Here is a 20,304-nt window from a genome sequence, read left to right on the forward strand (position 1 = left end):
TCAATTTAACTTCAAAATTTGTTATATTTATTAAATAAATAATTAAAAACAAAATTTATACCTGTGTAATCTCAAAGTAACTTTTACTACTTGGAATAATCATTGTTGACTTTCAATGACTCTTAAGTCAAAAAAATTTTTTTAATTATCTCTGATAACAACAAGAGAAATTATAATTTTATAATTTTAAAACAAAACTTGAAAAAATTCTTTTATTAATAATTTTTTACTATATTTTTTGTTAAATCAAACATCGATTTTTTACATCTTGAGAGCAATTTTTCAAATTCTTGGTTTCAAAATCTCTTTAACATTAGTTTTAATTTTAACCATTTTAAAGAAAGATTTATATTATTATTTGATAATATAGATCTTTTTGTTGACATGTTCTTGAGACGCGGTGGTATCTAAGCAACCCTTACGTTAAGTTGCTCGTGCTAATGCAGAGCGTTCAGTGCGCTTCCCACCCTCTAAAGGTACGTTTCACTGTCGCCATAACGAGTCAACCTCGTGGCCGAAGAAACATTTGACAACTAAACTATAGCTTTTGAAATCTGGCGCCATTCGAAATAATGAGCAAGTGACACGATTTCGTTGCGTAATTCATAGCGCAAGGTAAGTATATGTATACACTTATTAGTTAAATATACACATTAGATATTATTAGAGCAATGATCGACTATACATTCTTACATATTATCTGATTAGTATCATATAAACATCAATACATTTCTATTTATGTATTGCCCATTCTTTTCCTTTAATATAAAATGTTTTCTATTATTTTTCATTCATTCTCTTTTTAATATTATACATTTAGAAATAAATATTACACATTTAGAAATAAATATAAATTTAAAATTTCTTTTAACATAGATTTAGAATATTGAACAAAAGAAATGTTGATATTTTTTTCTTACAAAAAATTTAAAAAAATGTATTTAAAATATAATTTAATTAGACAATATAACTTAATTTTTATAAACTTAATTCTTAATAAACTTTATTCAGGCCACTACGAACTGACAAACTCATGATAAAAATTATCTTTTATCCGATATTCTAATCTTCTTTAATATTTCAAAATTAATTTTATTATAAATTATGTAAATTTATTTTAATATGTTTTTCAATCTCTGCTTAAAGAATATATATTTTTAATTTCTAAAGTCTTATAATTTATATGTGTTGATAAGATTTTTAAGAATATTGTTGTAAAGAATGATAAATAATTTTCCATAGTTTTCTATTTTTTTATAAAAAGTTTGTTTTTGTAACTTTATTAACATGAAGAAATATATATTGAGTCATTATTTATTCTTATCAATAAAAGTTAAAAGAGCAATTACTTGTAAATTGTTAAATTCTCATTTTCTCAGTTGTATATGTCCCGATTATATTTAAAACTGTATCTGAAGCGCACTATAATTATTTCAATCATTTAATTTAACTTTTGCGAGCAAATCTGCACGCGATATGTGTATCGCGTTTCGATCGATTACCAATTCGGGGATCTCAGTAAACAATAAACACATGATACACGTCGAAGCGTGATGCATGTAACGCGAAAAGGCGGAGACGTTATCGTTAAATATTAATGGTGCAACATCACGAGGAGAGCGAAGGTCTCGACGAATTATTAACGGAGCAATAACGATCGATGTGCGGCATGGTGAATCAACGAAATAACGATTTTCAGTCATCGCCGCGTTCGTTGCAGCGCGAGTTCGTTGCACGTACGCGCATGTATGTATGTATGTATGTATGTATGTATGTATGTATGTATGTGTACGTATATCTCGCGAAGAGTTACACTAACACTATACAAAGATCTAAAGCTCTTATCTACTCTTACGGTTCAATTAATCTAGAAGCGATTTTCAGATATGCTAGTCTTGTAATTAACAATAATGCAGCGTTTCTGAAAAAGATAATTGATAACATCTTTTCGTTAATTTCACGAAACGAATTTTACTTGAAAATTTTTTAATTTGAAACTTGATTATATAGCATACGTTTTTTTTATTATATTAGGTTGATCTTTATGCAATTAGTGTTCGTTATCTCTTGTTAGCAAATTTAGGCAATATTAACGCGATATAAATGTAAGAACATCGTTTAGACGGATGAAAATTAGATAAAAATTATAAAGATAAGTTAAATGAAGTAGATTTCAAAAAGTACAATGACTTCTTCATTACTTCTTCATTTACGTCGCCGCCATCTAAATGATCCGCGATATGCATACCAGGATTAAATAGTCCCCCTCGGTGTTTTAAGTAATCAGTTTCCCGACAGCTCATACGATCTACGCGAGGTGAAGATTAGAATTCGACACGTGACGACCTTGCCGTGGTATCAGCCATTATGGTTCTTTATAAGTATTCGCGTGTTGTGACCGTTGGTTTCTATGGTAGCGAGTGACCTGGTCAGTTCACCACGTGGTCAGTAACTGAACTTTGATTTAGAATCGAAAATTTGGGTCGTACTTAAATTGATGCTTATTTTAGGATGCGGAGCATCGTTACAGATTTTACGGCAACGTCCTTCACGCGCGCTGATACATAAATCGATAGTTTCATTTTTACGACACGCTCCATTTATTATTGCGGCGTGTTGCGAAACGCTTGAAATTTACTTATTTCGCTTGCGTGTACGTGTGTCTGTGTATTTTTATTTTATTCACGTGCATCCACGTGCATCCATGCTCGTCTTGTCTAGCGATTAGAGCGAAATTCGCTCAAGTTACGCCCACAATGGACGTTTCCGATCGAATTTCTTTCAAGCACCCCGATCTACTTCGCTCGGGTGGAGGGACCAGACGTCCTCCTCGGCGGGTTCGGATGGGTTCGATCCGTCGAGAGGTCCGAAGATGCTTCCACGCGACCGGTCGGAGTAGTCGCGAGTAGGTGCCAGAGACGGGCATGGACACTAAGACTCCGCCGATCCCGCTCAAGTCCCAGGAGAAACCTCAACCGAGGAGAGCGGATCGCGTGGCCGACGTGTCCTTGCCCCCGCTGACACCGTACCCGAATCATCGTTCGTCCAAACACAGATCGTCCGGCGCGCCGTGGTCGCGGGATCCACCCTGCGTTCTGCAGCATCAGGATCATCGCAAGAGGAGACCGTACAGGTAAAGACTTATCGCCGCGCGATATTGATTTTCTTTCAATCAAACCTACTTAAATTTGCTCCTCTATTTTCGTCCACGAAGTCAATCCGTCTGACGGACAAGGTTCAACACTATACTTATATTCAAACGATTGCATCCGTTATCGGGGGCTCGAGCCATGCTTGATGCAATCTCTCCTGTCGTGCTCCAGGAGGATTATTTGTATATTTGCCAATGGCGTTGGAGGGTGTCGCCGTTGCAGTCCGACCTGCATCCATCGAGAGAATAGGACCATCATCTCTCTGGAGTAACCGGTCGTGGGGATTCGAAAGAATACATGTATATATGTATATTGTAATATACGTATATATATATATATATATATATATATATATATATATATATATATGTATCATTGTATTGTTGACGTGTTATTCTAAATACGTTATTTGCGATAAATATCACATGCCTCGAAGGAATAAGATGTCTGTCCGGTAAGCAGGAGATCCAGGTTCAATTCCTGGCTGAGGTGGTATTTTTTCGCAAAAAAATAATTACGAGTTTTCACGATTGGAGTTCGTGGTCGGGTCCCGCCGTGACGCACACTCTCCCTTCTTATCTGGGATGCGAACGCGAAGACGATTCCGTAGAAGAAGTAGAAAGATGTGCGTGGAACACGTTCTTTTTTCTTCTTCTTTCTTGTTTTTTTTTTTTTTTTTTTGTTTTATGCGTGACGAAAGAAAGAAACATGCTGTTTCAGAGTCTTACACATCGGCGCTACGCCTTTGATGCACGCCTGTCAACAGGGCGACAGGGCAAGAGTGCTGAGATTATTGAAGGAACAGGAGGAAACGACCGCTTACAGAGATCGCACCCTTAGGAACGCCCTCCATTATTGCATGGACGCGGGTACCGGTGGTGCCGTTGCCGCGGCGGCACCGGAACTGGTGAACGCCCCTGATGCCGAAGGACACACCCCGCTTCATCTCGCGGTTATTGCCGGGGACACTCAGCTAGTCGCGGTTTTGCTGGCGAACGGTGCCGATGTCAACGCTAAGGATCTCGAAGGGCACAGTGTTCTCCATTGGGCCACTGGTACTTTTTGCTTTTATCTATGACAAATTTTTTTTAGGTCTGCATTTTCAACCGCGCAAAATTGTTTTTTTTTTTTTTTTTGTTTTAAGCTTTTCATGCATTCGATTGTGTTAATAAACATTATATATAATGTTACTATTTATTGTTATTTTATTTTAACCCTCTATTGTTGTCCTTATTTTGCTTCTCTCTTTCTCTCTCTCTCTCTCTCACACGCTTGCTCGCTTGCTTGTTATTTTACAAAATTATACATGTACGAATATGTGCGTGATGCATTTTTTTACGCGTAAAACATATACGATAAAATATCTCTAACATAAAACCTGTAAAATGAAGGAACAATTTTTATGTCAGTTTTTCCGAAGTTTTCATCTAAATAAAATCCAAGGACTTGTATGGTCAGTCGTCCAAACGATCGCGATACGCGATTCTCGCGTGATCGCGCTAACCGGAATGACGTAACTCAGAATGACCTACTAACCTTCCTTGACCATTACGATATGCCGTCACCTTCTCCGAGATCGGATGGAATGATAAGCTGCCCTGTATTTTAGCTCGTCGCTCGACTTTGAAGAAAACTTTTATACGATTGTGGACAGCTTCATCTTCCAAAGGAAAGAGGGAGAAAACAAAAGCATAGTAGTAATAAAAAAATAAAAATGAAATAATAACATTGCGACAATAATAATGCCATAGCTTCAAACCAGACATTGAAAGATAGATTGCCTGCATCAATTTCTAAATCCGTATATATTAAAAAAGATCGATATTAATAGTAGCAAGAAATTTTATGTATCTAGTAAATTGCATATTCAACAAATTTTATTGATCTTTTTATAAATTTTAAATCAAATCTTAATTACGACTTTCCGTAATGTTTTCGCTAAAGAGAAATTGACCTTAAATTCAAAGAAAGTGTGCGCAACGAGAAAGAAGGAGACCAAACTTGTTTTTCATTTTTTTCTTTTAAAGTATTGATAAAAAAACTGAAGATACGAAAATGATCTATTTTCCAGTCTGTGGGGAAGCGGAATGCGTTCGGTTAGTTCTGGCGGCCGGTGCACGACCCTCTACCCCCGATTTACGTGGCGGGTCGCCCCTTCACTACGCCGCCCAATGTTGCGGCGCAGCCGCCACGGCCGAACTCGCTGTTCCAAAGAAGGTCGGACTGCAAGTTTTGCAAACTCTTCTCGAATTCGGCGCGGATGTAAACGCGAAAGACGAAGATGGACGACAACCAATTTTATGGGCGGCGAGCGCGGGTAGCGTGGAGGCTGTATTGGCTCTAGCAAGGTAAACGATTACCATCCAAATCATTTTATTATTTCAACAAGCGTCAGCCTCTTTAAGACTATCTAGACTAGATATCTCTAAATAGAGATTGGGGGAAAAAAAATTAGAAATGAATATTGGGCTTGTTTCAATCTCTGATAAATCCCTAAATGAAAAAACGACGCGGCAAAAGAAAATTAAGAAAGATTCGTTATAATTTTTTCTTTTCGTCATCGGATATCTGATTGTCGAATTGTTGTAGAACCGCTATGTTGCTAAAAATAGTGATTGGTAATTAAAAAAAATTGAATTTGAATTTATTTCATATATAGAAATTTAACAACCGAGATCCCCCGCTTGCCGAGGAATTGACTTGAGGATTCTTCTTGTTAATTTTCTCTTGTTAATTCAGAGCCGGAGGATCGGCAGCCGCGGGTAGTTCGGACAAAGACGGACTGACCGCCCTTCATTGCGCAGCCTCGCGAGGCCACGCGAGATGCGTGGAAGTACTCGTCAATTTGTGCGGCTCTCACCCAGACTACGTGGACGACAACGGTTGTTCCGCGTTACATTACGCTGCCACTTTAGGTCACGCAGATGCTACCGCTCTTATTCTGAAACTCGGGGCCGATCCTAATCGCCAGGATCGCAAGGGTAGAACGTAAGACCGCAAAGTTCTATCTTAATCACAATTCTTAATCGATCTTCTCGATAATTCCAATTTCTATCTTTCTCAAGTTTTTTTTTTTTTATAATTGATATTTTACCGCGTATACATATTGGATATCGATATATCCAATTAGATTTCAACCCTGAATGAAAGAGGTGAAAATTTTCAAAAAAGACTCCGATGCCTTTCAGACCGGCGCTTTGTGCCGCGGCCAAGGGCCAGTTAGAAACTTTGAAGATTCTGACTCAGCACGGCGGTTCGCTTCACGCCAAAACTGTGCGAGGCACAGGGATCGGGCACGAGGCCGTTGCTTCCGGTAGAATCGAGTTGATAAAATGGCTAGCGAAAAAGAGACCGAGCACGTTGGACGTCGCTACGCACGACGGCAAGACACCCTTGCACGTAGCGGCTTTGCACGGTCATTTGGATGCGTGCAAAATTCTCTTGGACCATGGTGCAAGAATCAACGCTGTTCTCAGGACGAGCAAGGGCAACTCGATGACCGCATTGGACGCAGCTCTCTACAGAGGACACAGAGACTGTGCGAAACTGATTCAGATGCACGGCGGTACTACGGCGCAACAATTGAGGACGCATAAGACCGCACCGAACAAAGGTCAGATTAGGTATAGTGCATAGTGCATAGACATTTGCTAAATCCGGCTTGAGAAGAACCGAATACTGATATAACGATAAATGTTTACGACGCAGAATCGTATATGACGCGTTCTTTAACGCGTTGAAAATTTTCCACCACTCAAGAATTAATATCTCGATACGTTGTAAATATGTCTACTGATACTACGGCAAAATAAATATCATTAAAATAACTTTAGTTTTTACAGCAAAGGTCCGAATAAAGCATGATGAGAGTAGCACCGCGAGCGATAGTAGCCCTTGTAGACAAGGTCGAAGACACAAGCATCCCGAACTCTATTACGAGGAACGGTGGATAGAAAGGAGAACGCGGCGAAAAGGTAATCTGAGAAAGATGACTCGCCGGGACAGTCGGAGTTTTAGCGAGGAAGAAGTGCGCATGTCGAAGACATCCTCGAGAAAGGACGAGAGGAGAGCTCGAAGCGAATCCGCGCGGTAAAACGGATATTCCTTTATTAATGCAATGCAATACGAAAGACGTTCGAAATACAAATGAAGAAGTCTATGAGTCTAAAAGAGATCCGGTTTAAATGTAAATAATAAGTAAAGGCAGAGATAAAAAAAAAATTGCACCTTTTTCTAAACGCCTTCCGTATTGCCTGCAAATTGCATTGCCACGTAATATTCCAATTTTGCTTAAATCGCAATGAAATCAGTAGATATGATGATAATGGCATTAATGAGCACAATCTACGAAAAAAACGAAGCGAAAGAATATCGACAAGACACAAACATAAATATTCAGATTCGTCGTCCGAATCGGATAGTTGCGATTATTCTTATGACGATGAAAATGAAGCGTCTAAATATCGGCAGCACGCAAAAAAGCAACAAGAAAAGGGCAAAAGTAATTCCAATGAAACTGAAGCAAAAAATTCGAAGAAAGAGGACGATGACGATCGAAGTGTAAGTGACGACAGTTTAGAAGTGATTGTGGTAAAAAGATCACTGGAAAAAAAATGTGAAAAGGTAGTGTCCGGAGGAAGATCGAAGACACCCAGAGAATGCACGAAGGAGACAAAACTGACTAAAACGCACAAACGTAGCTCCAAGAAATCGAGATCCAGTAAATCAAGAATGTCCGATAAAGATGAGACTGTAAATCGAGATAAATCACCGGAAAAGGAGGAAAAAAATGTCGTAATAAGAGAACCGGCGCATGCTTCGATGACTGAAGAGGAAGAGGGGGGTGAGAGAATAATAGAGTCTCGATATCGAAAGGACGCAACAGATAGCACTAGTCAAGAGACCGTGGAACGAGTGATCGTTACAGCGATGGTTCACAAAGATCAGTTGCCTGACACCCCGAAGTCTACGCAGGAAATTGCAAAGGAAACAAGCACCGATAGCGTTTTGAAGAAAAAGGCAATGGTAATGGAGGAAACTTCCAAAGATATAAGTTCTTCCGATAAAAGCAAGATATTATCGCACAAAATTAAAACGCAAGAAATTTCGCAAATCAGTGGAGAGGTTCAAGATGAAAGGGATGAAAAGGACAAAATAACGGTGCCCGTCGGCACAAAATCTGCGGGAGAAGACATGGACGAGAGGACGCAAGGTAAGAATTTGAACACAATGCAAACCTTTTATAAAGTAAAATAAATAAATATTTCGCTGGATGCAGGATTTTTACAAGAGATATGATGTAACAATAATGATTATTATCAGAAGTGGCTACTATCTTCTTTTTAGGCAGATTAAATATATCCGTAGATGTAACAGCGAGCGACGGTACATTGCGTGAAGAGCAAGAAACAATCGAAGATAATACACTCGCCAAGTCATCCGATTTAAACATTTCCGAATCCAAGTCTACTGAAGATCTCATCGACGAAAAGGAAAAAGATTTTAAGAACGGAGATGGGAAAGCGGAAGTTTTAAAAGATGACGGAGATTCGAGTTTAGTAAAACATATCGTGGTTTCGGATGAAGAAAAAACATTAGTTTCTGAAGATTCGAAACAAGACGGGAAAACGGCTACGAAGAAAATTTTATCAGACAATGGAGAATCGAAGGTATCGTCTTCGAGACAATCCGACGCACATAAAGATATAAATGGTTCAAAAGATGACGGCGAAGGTGCACAAATAACTTATGGGGAAAGAGATAAGATTTCGACAAAGCAGATGGAAACTGTCACGAAGGAAAATTTGGCCAAAGATGCCGAATCGAGAGACAAAGATTTGAACAAAGGCGACGATATTGAATCTTCGCAAAAAATACAGACGGATGAAAAACAAAAAACGGAAACGCAAGCGGTCACCGAACGATCGACAGACGATGAAAAGGATGATTTGGATGATTCCGCGCGTGGAAAATCCGCAGATTTATCTTCAACGGAATCCAGAGTGTCGATTTTAAACGCGGAAGAAACTCTTTCTCCAGAAAAGACGAGTTTGCCACCTGATAAAGAAGAGCGCGTTAAAAAAGATGATAAAGACCAACCAGAAACTGAAACAGGTAAATCACCGAAATATTTCAGAACCCAGAAATATTCGAAAAATTAATGTAGTCTTGTATGAAGAGAGAGAAATATTATATCTTCAAGTTTCAATTTAAGTTTCTAGCTAGTGTTTAAAGTATCACTTATGAAAAGAATTCTTTTAAACAGATTTTTCTAAAATTAGAATACAATTAAAATATTGATTGTAATATTGATGCAATATTTCACTGTAATTTATAATCATTACTTATTTACACAAATTGTAAGGTTTCTTCTTTTTGATATGAAAGAATTATTTCTAATGAAATTTATAACACTACTTATCGATACGATAACATTTCGTATTAGTTTTCAATAAGTTAAGATTGATCTAATAGACAAAGGTTTCAGGAGACAAAGATTTGCGCTACATCGACGATAGCTCTTCGAGTTCTCCAAAGCACTCGAGATTGGCGAAAACGAAACATTCGAGACCGTCTACAGGAAGGAACGCGAGAACAGGAAAAGCTTGTTCGAAGAGACATCTGTTTGAAAGTCCCGAGGATCGTTCTTCGCGTCAAAGTGCGATAATCGCGGTGTTAGACAGTAGTCCAGAATGGGATGAGGACGAAGCGGTCGAGAAAGAAATTAGGGAAGCTCTCGGAGAGGATATGGAGCAGGAGACGGAGCACGAAGAAGAGGATAACGAAATTGGCGTTATGAGAGTTTTACCAAGTACAAGTGAGGAAGAGACTCCTAGTACAGCTTTGGGTGTATCTAGAACTTCAGGAATCGACTCTTTGCCTCAGGTAACTGATACATTTTTTTAACTTTTACATTTCACATAGATCTAATATTCTTAATTTAATCTCCTTCAAATACGTATCATATATATTTAGCACTGAGAAATTTTTAAGAGTAGTAATCACGTGATCGATAGAAATATCGTACAATTTTATTTATAATTTTACGAATGTGATGTGTATGTATATATATATATATCTTTAAAATTAATTTATATTTAGATACTGTGTCGATCAGAATATTATTATCGTTATAGGTACAATCAACAACTAGCAACCGCTTAGTTGCCAGGACGGAGACTTCCGAAGGACATCGAGAACGACTGTGGAAAAAGCATCGTCGCGATAGCGGAGGTAGAGACAGCGGGATAGAACCGAGTCCGAGAGTATCGAGAATTCCACGAAGGCGAAATGTGAGATGTTGTCCGAACACTGCGAAACAACAAGCCCTCAATATGGAGACCATTACCAGGGACGTGCAAATTAGTTTGCGTCGTTATCACCTCGAGAGGAAGATCTTTTTTCAATTGATGGAGCTGAAGAGATTGCAGATTCGTCACGGCAGAGCGAACGAGCATGTCTTGGTAAAAAGGCAGGTGAGACTCTTTCAGAAGCACTGTTAAGAGTCTAATCCCAATCTAGCATATTTTTAAATCACAAAAAAAAAAAATTAAATGTCACTACCAATATTATCGCCGATATATCTCGCAAAATTTGCAGAAATGATCTTTTTCAGGTGGACGCTTTTCATAAATCGGGAATGTCTGGACCTACTCTTGGAATTGCGAAATATGATCGATCATTAACGTTCAGGTTACAATCACATTCGATAATCCTTTTTGCATAGAGCACGTAATAATAATTTATAATAATAATTATCGCCGTTTAATTCTTACATTCTTAACGCTTACGAAATTGTCATTCTAGACAATTCGAAGCATTCTTATACGAGCAATTAAGGAGACTGCAGGGAAGACCGACCACTCCAGACTTTTGTACCGAAGCTAAGCAGTGCACGCAGAAGACTCATCGTTGCCATCACGCAACTAGCGCTTATACTTCTATTCCAGTGTATACCTATCGTACGTTAACATGTTATCGCGTCTAATATCACAACACGTATCACTTTCAAATTTATTTAATCTTTCTTAATTTAATCTTTCTTAATTATAAATTTCACCTATGTTTGTAAATTATTCAAATAACGGATTGAAGAAAATTTTTATATTGTACCGTTTCTTTATAAATTATGTCACTGAAACGGATTATTTTTAATCTCTAACATCTCACCGTCTATATGTATGTAGAGCCCGAAAAGAGTCAGTTTCTGTAGTGTGATTGTAGATTATAATTGTAGTAGGTGGAGGCGTCCCAGATCGAGCGGATCACCTTCCGAAAATAGAAAGTCGCGGCAAAGGACAAATGACGGTAACATTATAAAAAAAAACTCAGTAGTTGTTGTAATAAATAGAAAAATAGTACATATTTTTGAAAACTTTAATTTTAAATTGCGATTAAAATAAATGTCTTGCAATTAATCTCTGACGCGAAAGCTACGTTTTGCTTGTCCTATTTATCATTCTTTTTTTTTTAGGTGGAAGTGACACACGGAGAGGAAAAACAAGTGATCGCTCTTCCGACTGAGAAAATGGATCGTACCAAAAGATATTTCGTTACATTTACCGTAAGAGGTGAAACGCAAGACGTCGAAAAACCTAAATCATCCTGCGGAATACAAAGAAATGCAAAAAGTGTGTAATATTTCGGATTTTTCTTCATCGATATTTTTTTTTTATAGAAACTCGCTTATTAATTTAAATTTATTAAAAGATATAAAAATCCAAAGCATAGATGACGAGCATTATTCTGCATTATTTCACATAAACTTTCGTTTAAAAAAGACATTACTTTAGACTTTATATAGTACGTTACCATAGATTTAATATTTTATAAAAAATATTGGGTATTATTGTTGTATTGCTTTGTTCTTTTATAAAAAAATATTTTATATATTTATTATTATTATCTAAATATCATTTATTACAAAAAGATTTGATATCATATATTTTCTTTTTAAATTCAATATATTCTTTTTAAAATAAATTTGCTTCTCGCACAAAAGTATAATTTAAGAAATATATCAAAACTGCCAGATGAGATAAAATTTGTGGATCAATTAAACAAAGATGTGCATGTTAATTTGTATAGCGTTATTTGTACATATACTCATATGAGTAGGTAACGGTTATAATTTCGTACCTGAATAATCGTAGCTTGTAAATCTTCTGTAATTGACTTATCGAGAAAGAAATGTGATTCGAAAGAGAAATTTTATTAAATACTGCGCTTATCTTAAAATTTAATATTTAAATAATAAAAGAGAAACCTTTTGCCATGATATACAAAGTTAAAAATGATAAATGATTTATTTAATAGAATACATATCCGACTCTATTCTGTGTGTTCCTTAGAAATTAAAAATAATATTCTATATAAAAACGTTAATAAATCAAAATTAATTATGCAACAATATGTTTTCTACTATATATCTACCCTTAAAAATTTTCTACTATATAACTTACCCTTAAAAATATGTAAATATAGGAATGTTAAATATAATTTATTTTTCTACATCAAGATTTTATAATTTAGATTCTATTTGCTGCGATGTGAAAGCGCGGTTTAACTTTAACGATTTACATACTTATAAATCTTTCTATGAATTATTTACATTTATAAAATGATTATCAATTATAGAATTATATATAGATTATTCGTATGTAATTAAATACATTTGAAAATTTGATACTTTCTCAATTGCTCAATTTTGTTTCTGGTTTACACGCAAAAAGAATCAATCAAATTAGCGAAAGGGATATGCGGCAGGGGCTGAAAGCATTGGCTCAAAGGATTATCGATCGGTTGGTTGACGTGGTTTTAGGCAAAACAATAGTCGCGTGTGCAGTGAAAATTCGTTTTCTCGTCAAGAATCTAGTATCATTATCAGAGAAGCCGCTTCGGCAAAGTGCCGTGTCAATAATGTCGACGTCCCGAGATAAATTCGCAACAATCGCAACGATGTTTGCCAAAATGCAGCACCAGTATTTCATCCGTAGTGTGAAATTTCTATGAGAAGCTTGCGAATGGACAAATGGCTTCAAGATAGGAAGCTCTGGCTATTCGGTAGCACGCTACCATTGCTACCAAGGAGGTAAATTGTCAGTAGCGAAGTTAAATATGCGCAAAATATACGTTGCTTAAATTAATCTGAAAATTATCTGTAATGTATTTTATTGTATTATTTTACTTCATTATTTTACAAAAATCTACTCTAACGTCCCATTCTACACACTTCTCTACACTGAGAAAAAAATGCTGTTGAACAAAATTATTTCCAATTAGACTAATGCTGTTGATTCAACAGCATTTTTTTCTCAGTGTAGAGACGCTTAAACATAGAATTTCGACTTTTTGATATTTACTTTATTGATAATCAGACGAAAGCCGATTAGCCAAAGTCCAAAAAGTCCTTTCAAAGTTGAAAAAAAATTGTAATCATTATAAATTATTAATGTCCTCTGATATACGCAAAGTTTATATCAGACGGTTTATTAATATAAAAATTTTCTTATGTAGATTACGTAGTAGCGATAACCTGTTTTAAACGTTAATTATTTAAAACATTTATGAAGATGATAATTAGTAACTAATTTTTTAAAGAAACCTCTGCTGCAATTATATATAAACGTTTATGTATTATCAAGTTGATTATTTATAATTAATGTACTTCTCATGGCTTTCGGTTAAAATAATATTTTCACGAAATTTTTTCACTTATCCCTGTGTATTTTCATTTTCACCGAACTGAGTTATATATATGGGAAAATTTTCAATACATCACATCGCTATCGTGTCAGAACACACCTACGTATGTTATTACCGACGTAGAACGTTGATAAAATATTAAAAATAAAAAAGGTAAATCTGAGAGTAGGTTAAACGTCGCGATTACAAATAATGACTGATATTTATATTACTAATCATTTATTATAATCACGGAGAACGTGCACATAGAACGAACATCATCCGGAAGTATCGCAATGCTCATATTTTCATGTCTAGCAATTGCGCAACACTCACTATAGCGTCCGTCCAACAGTTGGAACATTTTGACCTCTTTCACGGTCAGAATGTATAGACGTACACGAGGTAAATATCGATTGTCAATAATCAAGAGTTCAACAATAACGTAAAACCGCCGCTTTCTTCAACGTATTAGTAGTGTCCGGTATGTTCGCCGACGAGGGTGAGCTGACAAGAATATTCCATGAACTCTATTCTTGGATTTCTGTACGTACTAATTGCTTTCACGTTTTTTCCTCCTGAAAACGTTAAAACATTTGTGCTCATCAAATGTGTCGAGGACGAATGTGTCGCGCCAGATTTTTTAATCAAATTTTCAGGCTGAAAAATCGAAAAAGATTGGTTGTAAGAAAGTTGCCAAGTGATTATTCGTCTCTTTTTCATCGTGTTTAATTTATTTTGCAACATATAAAATAACTTTGGATTTTAATCCACAAACATTGAAATTACAATTTTTTTTTTTTATAAAAGTTATAAGATAAATTTGTGAATACAAAATTTGTAAAGGAAACTCATCAAAAGCTAACATTACATTTTTTTTTTAGACAAAGATCTTTTTAAATACACAAATAAAATTATTTTATTCGTTATAAATAATGTTGAATGAATAATCTCTTATCTAACTTTAATGTCTAAATTAAATTAAATTAAGCTGTGCTTTTCCTCAAACGTATTATATATTTTATATAAATGAGATAATTTTTTTAAATATGTTACATTTCCACTTTTCTCTAAAATATTGTATAAATTTTGTATAAAAAAGATAAATGAATACTATATTATTCCATTTTTATTTCTACTTTAAATATTTTGTATAATATCCAGAATGAAATATATATATTTTTTTTAATGCAAAATTAATGTAAGGTCATAGAAAATATTTACACAACGATTTACACAACGTATTAATGTGAGATCTCTCTTAAAAAACAAAAATAGTACGTTTCAATTAAATGAAGATACTTTTTATTATAATTGTAATATTAAAGTTTGTGAACATTTGTGAACTTGGCTACTTAACAAATTCGTGTTTAACAATTTTTTTATATTCATCTCGTATCCTTCATAACCTAGCCAAATCTAATCAAAGTTCTTTATCTCGTGTTTGTCGCGTCACACATATCCGAATGCAACAATTAACTTTCAAGAGTGATATATATTTGTTCACCTTGTTGGAAATTATGTCACGTACACGCGCGATCGTATCGATATGATGAATGACGTGAGGTTTGCAAATTATCGACAATGCATACCACAGTGGTAAGAAACTTTTTGACTCGACAAAAACTCCTCAGATTCGACGCCAGTAATTATAAAAGTTTATACGTTCGACGTTTAGCTGGAATAAAATACAATGCAATCTGTTTGGTTTGTTGCTCGAGGAAATGATATGATTTGTACCGAATCAATATCGCATTCAGTGTTGAGTGTTAAATGTTAAAGAGCGCTTATTTCATCGAGCAATTCCCTATTATTTTTCATGGAATTCCTTTAGTTCCTTGCAATCTCTCGATTTCTATTACACGACGATATTACGTATGATTATTTCATCTTGATTACCTTACCGCGGACTACCGTTCGATTGGCGATCGCAATACCGCAATACCGGTGCATTATGAATCTCGAAACATTGGTGTATCGCGCTAGAACGTCGTTCCACTTGCCGATTATTATTTCGGTTCGTTATCGCGATCGCAAGATGACCAGCATTCCGCCCACGCCTGCGCTAAACGTGAATTCGAATAAAGCAAAACTCGTGGGGTAGCTTGACCCTTGGTCATCCGTCGGAATAGAAACTAGTCTGGCCGGTACCGTACGTCGCGTACATACCATGCTCTTTACGCAACAATTGACATCGCTGCCATGCCTTGCCAAATATAAAAAGTGGGTATTTAAAAACTGGACGATTTAAAAACGGACGGACGGATCGATTTGACGCCCTTGCGTTTTTTTGCAAAGATAGACAATTACGCGAGACGTTTGCGTCAATTTGAATTTCGCTCGTAGCGAAAGCGTTTAGTAAACTACCTAAACAACTTTCTATTGTAATCTGGGAGTTGAGTTTCGAATTTCATTGAGATGTATTAATGGCATTGAAAAAAAAAAAAAAAAAAAACAATTCTGCACAGGTCTCGGGCGCCGAGCAAAGCCATGGAGCGTTACGAACGTCTTGCGCGTCTCGGCGAGGGTAGCTATGGCGTCGTCTTCCAATGTAGGGACCGGCAAACTGGGAAATTGGTGGCTGTAAAGAAGTTTCAGCAGACCGAGGATGATCCCTTGATACGTAAGATCGCGCTACGGGAGATACGTCTCTTGAAGGTCAGTTTCCTCTCACTTCTCCCGCCAATTAAACGCATTAGTTAATTTTTTTTTTTTTTTCAAACCGAATAACATGTTTCAAAAATCCGTAATGATTGGATCCGGCAAAGCATTTTGCACATGTATGATCTCTATTATAAATACAAAAAAAAAAAAAAAAAGAGGATTGTAAGGACCGCTAACATAGCTTCCGAAGTTTTTCGATTCGATCGATCTGCGGAATAACTAAGTTTGCCGAGTAGTCGCATTCTTCGAAGGTGAACGACCTCCGGACATCCACGACCGTTAGCTTCCATCTAGATAGAGCGATGATGGTGCGATAATTTTGACCTCCTGGAAGCTTTAATATGAATATTAGATACTCTCATAAGTTCTTCCATAAGTTTTTCATGTCCGATCTTTATCTTCAAATCAATTCTACATACACGCGCACTATAATCATCGAAATAAACTTTGCAAATAGAATTTATAGTTGATAAAGTTTCCTCTATCATTTTTCTACCGTTTCTGACCATTTTGCCTTTTCGCCAACGGCAAAATGAAAATCAGGTTCTCCGAGCGAGAAGTTTACGTTCTTATTTATACGATAAGAAGCTCACATAGGTGCAGTAATGGCTGCGAGAAGTAGCCAACGGTCAATACCGGGCACCGGTCAATATCTTGGCGTGTTCGTGTTGGGTCTTACCGACCTAACATTATCGTCACAATCACCACCAAATGCATTCGTATGCACATTCAAATAAGCCCCCTTACCGTCCTTACCACGTTTTGACATTTTACTTCAAGGCTATTCTTTGTTCGGTAGACAAGAGTGTCTCTTGAGAATTAACAGTACGCTAAAAATTTCCTTGCAGTATTTATTTCACTTGCAAAGCGCTACGAAATTATATAAATATTTCAAGATCGGGTTGAAGGTAAAAAAAAAAAAAAAAAGAAAATGCGCGTAAAAATACCGACTATTCCCGATATATTTATACCACAAATTCTTCCATAGAAATAATTGATGTAATCAATTCTAATCGTATAATTAAAATGAAGAATTAACTCTCTCTTTCTCTCGATTTAGAATCTCAAGCACCCAAATTTGGTCAATCTCCTAGAAGTCTTCAGACGAAAGAGGAAGTTACATTTGGTATTCGAGTACTGCGAAAACACCCTTCTGAACGAAATGGAAAAGTACCCTAGCGGCTGCCCGGATCTCACAACGAGACAGATTACCTGGCAGATTCTACAAGGCGTCGCCTATTGCCACCGCCTTGGATGCGTTCACAGAGACGTAAAGCCGGAAAACATCCTCATCACATCCGAAGGCGTAGTAAAATTATGCGATTTTGGATTCGCGCGTATGCTCAGTCCTGGTGAGAACTATACGGAATATGTCGCGACCAGATGGTACAGAGCGCCTGAATTATTGGTAAATATCTAGATGTACATGTGTGAGCAAAGCAGTAACAATCTTGTTAATCGCGCATGGATCGAAGTATGAAAAATTTTTCCTTTTCACCAAATTATGATGGAACTGTAACGGATAATGGATTAATGATTTCATCATGTGTTTTTCGAAGGTCGGAGACACCCAATACGGTACTCCGGTCGATGTATGGGCGATCGGTTGCGTGTTTGCTGAATTAATAAGGGGCGAAGCCTTGTGGCCGGGAAAATCCGACGTGGATCAATTATATTTAATAAGAAGAACGCTGGGCGATCTTTTGCCGAGACACATGGCCATCTTTCAACAGAACGAATTCTTTACCGGTATTACTCTTCCAACACCGCAAACACTTACCCCCCTCGAAGACGCTTTACCGCGTGGAAATGGCAATACTTTACAGGTAACGTCAATAGATTTGCTTTGATTGCATTGAAAACAAAAACGCATACTATAATAAAAAAAATATAAATATATATATATATATATATCTTCAAAGCTATCGATGATTACTGTCTAAATCTTATTATAGCTCGATTTTCTGAAGAAATGCTTGGATAAAGATCCAAATGAAAGGTGGACATGCGAACAATTGTTGCGACATTCTTATTTCGATAATTTTCATTTCAAAATGCCGGATGTTGAGACGGAAGAATTTGAAAAACTTAAAAAGCATCGAGAACGTTCCAGGGTAAGTTTAATAATATTAATGCGCATAATATTATATATATTATAGCACGGCAAGAATTTAGAAAATAGCTTAAACAATGAACTGTTATTTTGGTCGAACAAGAGAAATTTAAAAATATGAATATGTGATAACATTATTATACGTTTATACTTTCAGAATACCAATTATAGTCAAATGGTGTTACCTCAACTACCCAGGGCTGGCCCTTCTGTTCATAGTCAAAGTGAAAATCGACCTAAGAGCTCCTCACATCAACAAAATTTTGATCATCTACCTACCATAAGGGGTTAATTAAACTCTGTGATTGTATATATATTTTCCTAAGCTTTTTGAAAATATTCATGTTAATTTATAGAATTCTATAAAAATAATTGTTATCTTCTCCTTTAATTTATATTAGCACATTTTTTTCTATAGAATTTTCTTTAGATTTTGATTTACATAAAAAAAGCGTAAATGCGCGTGAACAATTCATATGTACATCTCTTATAATAAAAGTTTTATATAAAATATAATAAAAGAAAAAGAATGTTTATTTTAATATATAATATTCTGTACACAATAGGCAGTATTGCCATTTCAAGCATAATAAATTATTGTGAACTGTAAGATTACTTTGAATCATTATTCCAAAGTTACAAATATCAAACAAACGCCTATAATCAAAGAATAAAATTTCAAAAGAAAAACATTATTATTTTATTAACAATAATAAACTAAAAACATGCTCATTACATTATCACGTAGCATATTTCTTATATAATTTGACTAGTGGATGATCGTGTCTCTCAGATACTGGAACATAATACTGTTGTAGAGTGAACCAACCTATATGAAGTCCTATAATTAACGGCATGAAAACAGTAAAAGTAGGGCTTTTAAAAAATGACTGTTTTATTTTAGGTGGCTGCATATTTTCGTTTCCTTTTTAAGATATCCTTTAATGAAATAACAATTATTAATATTTCTATTTCATTTTTGTTCTATAGCATATTATGTACCTGAAAAATAAAATAGAATAATCAAAACTAAGAAATAATTTGTTTATCAAAAATATATTTGTGATATAACAATCTATTTAAAATAACGAATATAGGATTGTTTAACTCTGTAACTTGTAATAAGTTTGTTTTTTTATAGCTAAATTACTACATACTTGATATACAAAATGAAATGGACATATGTTTGGCTTAATGAAAAAGTTAGAAATTTTTACTGCAATTCAAAGCAGCAATAAAAACAAACCCAAAGGAAAGAAAGACAAATACAATGAATATATTTTTTAAAAAAAGTATATAGAAATATTGATAAATTTAAATTCATTCAACAATCATAAGTCATTATAACAATTGACTAACCTACAACTTCTGACGTAGGAGAAAAAATCGTCTCAAATGAAACAGTTCGACTTCTTTCAAGTAATTTCTGCAATTTTTTGGCAAAATTTTTTGCGCGGTTCAATTATTCTATACGTTTGTATATGTTAACTTTTCAATCCCTGTTAACCATAACCATCATTATTAGAAGATTAAATAGGTTATTTAAAAACTGATTTAGTTCGTGTTTCTATAGCCATTAATTCAACCAATCAGGACAAAACAGAGTTACAGTTATCTGATTGGTCAAGTTTAATTTTCAATTTCAATCCTCAACGAGTAATGCGATATTGGGCTTTAAGTTAAAAGGCGGGA

General features: G+C 35.5%; 2 protein-coding genes and 1 long non-coding RNA gene across 8 annotated transcripts; 2 read left to right on the forward strand and 1 right to left on the reverse strand.

Moving 5' to 3' along the window:
• The first annotated feature begins 373 nt into the window (after nt 1–373).
• On the forward strand, nt 374–12,561 carry LOC105430545 (uncharacterized). 3 transcript variants are annotated; one of them, XM_089075876.1, is made up of 15 exons: nt 374–615; nt 2,787–3,133; nt 3,873–4,207; nt 5,224–5,500; nt 5,892–6,140; nt 6,341–6,765; nt 6,986–7,241; nt 7,466–8,364; nt 8,520–9,266; nt 9,640–10,037; nt 10,289–10,627; nt 10,768–10,844; nt 10,959–11,113; nt 11,389–11,459; nt 11,626–12,561. In XM_089075876.1, exons 2-15 carry the CDS (start codon nt 2,925–2,927, stop codon nt 11,788–11,790), a joined length of 4,602 nt encoding a protein of 1,533 aa, XP_088932002.1. In that variant the 5' UTR covers nt 374–615; nt 2,787–2,924; the 3' UTR covers nt 11,791–12,561. The 3 variants fall into 3 exon arrangements, with proteins under 3 accessions (XP_088932002.1, XP_088932001.1, XP_088932000.1); XM_089075875.1 differs by having other exon boundaries at nt 6,995–7,241; nt 8,499–9,266; XM_089075874.1 differs by lacking the exon at nt 374–615 and having other exon boundaries at nt 1,262–3,133; nt 8,499–9,266.
• A 398-nt stretch (nt 12,562–12,959) lies between these two features.
• On the forward strand, nt 12,960–19,222 carry LOC105430356 (cyclin-dependent kinase-like 4). 3 transcript variants are annotated; one of them, XM_011643877.3, is made up of 6 exons: nt 12,960–13,242; nt 16,304–16,493; nt 17,560–17,907; nt 18,059–18,325; nt 18,455–18,613; nt 18,770–19,222. In XM_011643877.3, exons 1-6 carry the CDS (start codon nt 13,160–13,162, stop codon nt 18,902–18,904), a joined length of 1,182 nt encoding a protein of 393 aa, XP_011642179.2. In that variant the 5' UTR covers nt 12,960–13,159; the 3' UTR covers nt 18,905–19,222. The 3 variants fall into 3 exon arrangements, with proteins under 3 accessions (XP_011642179.2, XP_011642182.2, XP_011642180.2); XM_011643880.3 differs by lacking the exon at nt 12,960–13,242 and adding an exon at nt 13,902–14,381; XM_011643878.3 differs by lacking the exon at nt 12,960–13,242 and adding an exon at nt 15,261–16,058.
• LOC148936572 (uncharacterized) lies at nt 19,126–20,208 on the reverse strand. Of its 2 annotated transcripts, XR_016138992.1 has the most exons (3): nt 19,972–20,201; nt 19,349–19,614; nt 19,126–19,269 (listed from the first exon to the last, which is right to left on the reverse strand). It is a non-coding gene; the product is annotated as an uncharacterized LOC148936572 (long non-coding RNA). The 2 variants fall into 2 exon arrangements; XR_016138991.1 differs by lacking the exon at nt 19,126–19,269 and having other exon boundaries at nt 19,289–19,614; nt 19,972–20,208.
• Nucleotides 20,209–20,304: the final 96 nt, after the last annotated feature.

The sequence above is a fragment of the Pogonomyrmex barbatus genome, unplaced genomic scaffold (genome assembly GCF_055798465.1).
Source record: "Pogonomyrmex barbatus isolate J1 unplaced genomic scaffold, ASM5579846v1 scaffold2, whole genome shotgun sequence".
In the NCBI taxonomy this organism is placed as follows: Eukaryota; Metazoa; Arthropoda; class Insecta; order Hymenoptera; family Formicidae; genus Pogonomyrmex; species Pogonomyrmex barbatus.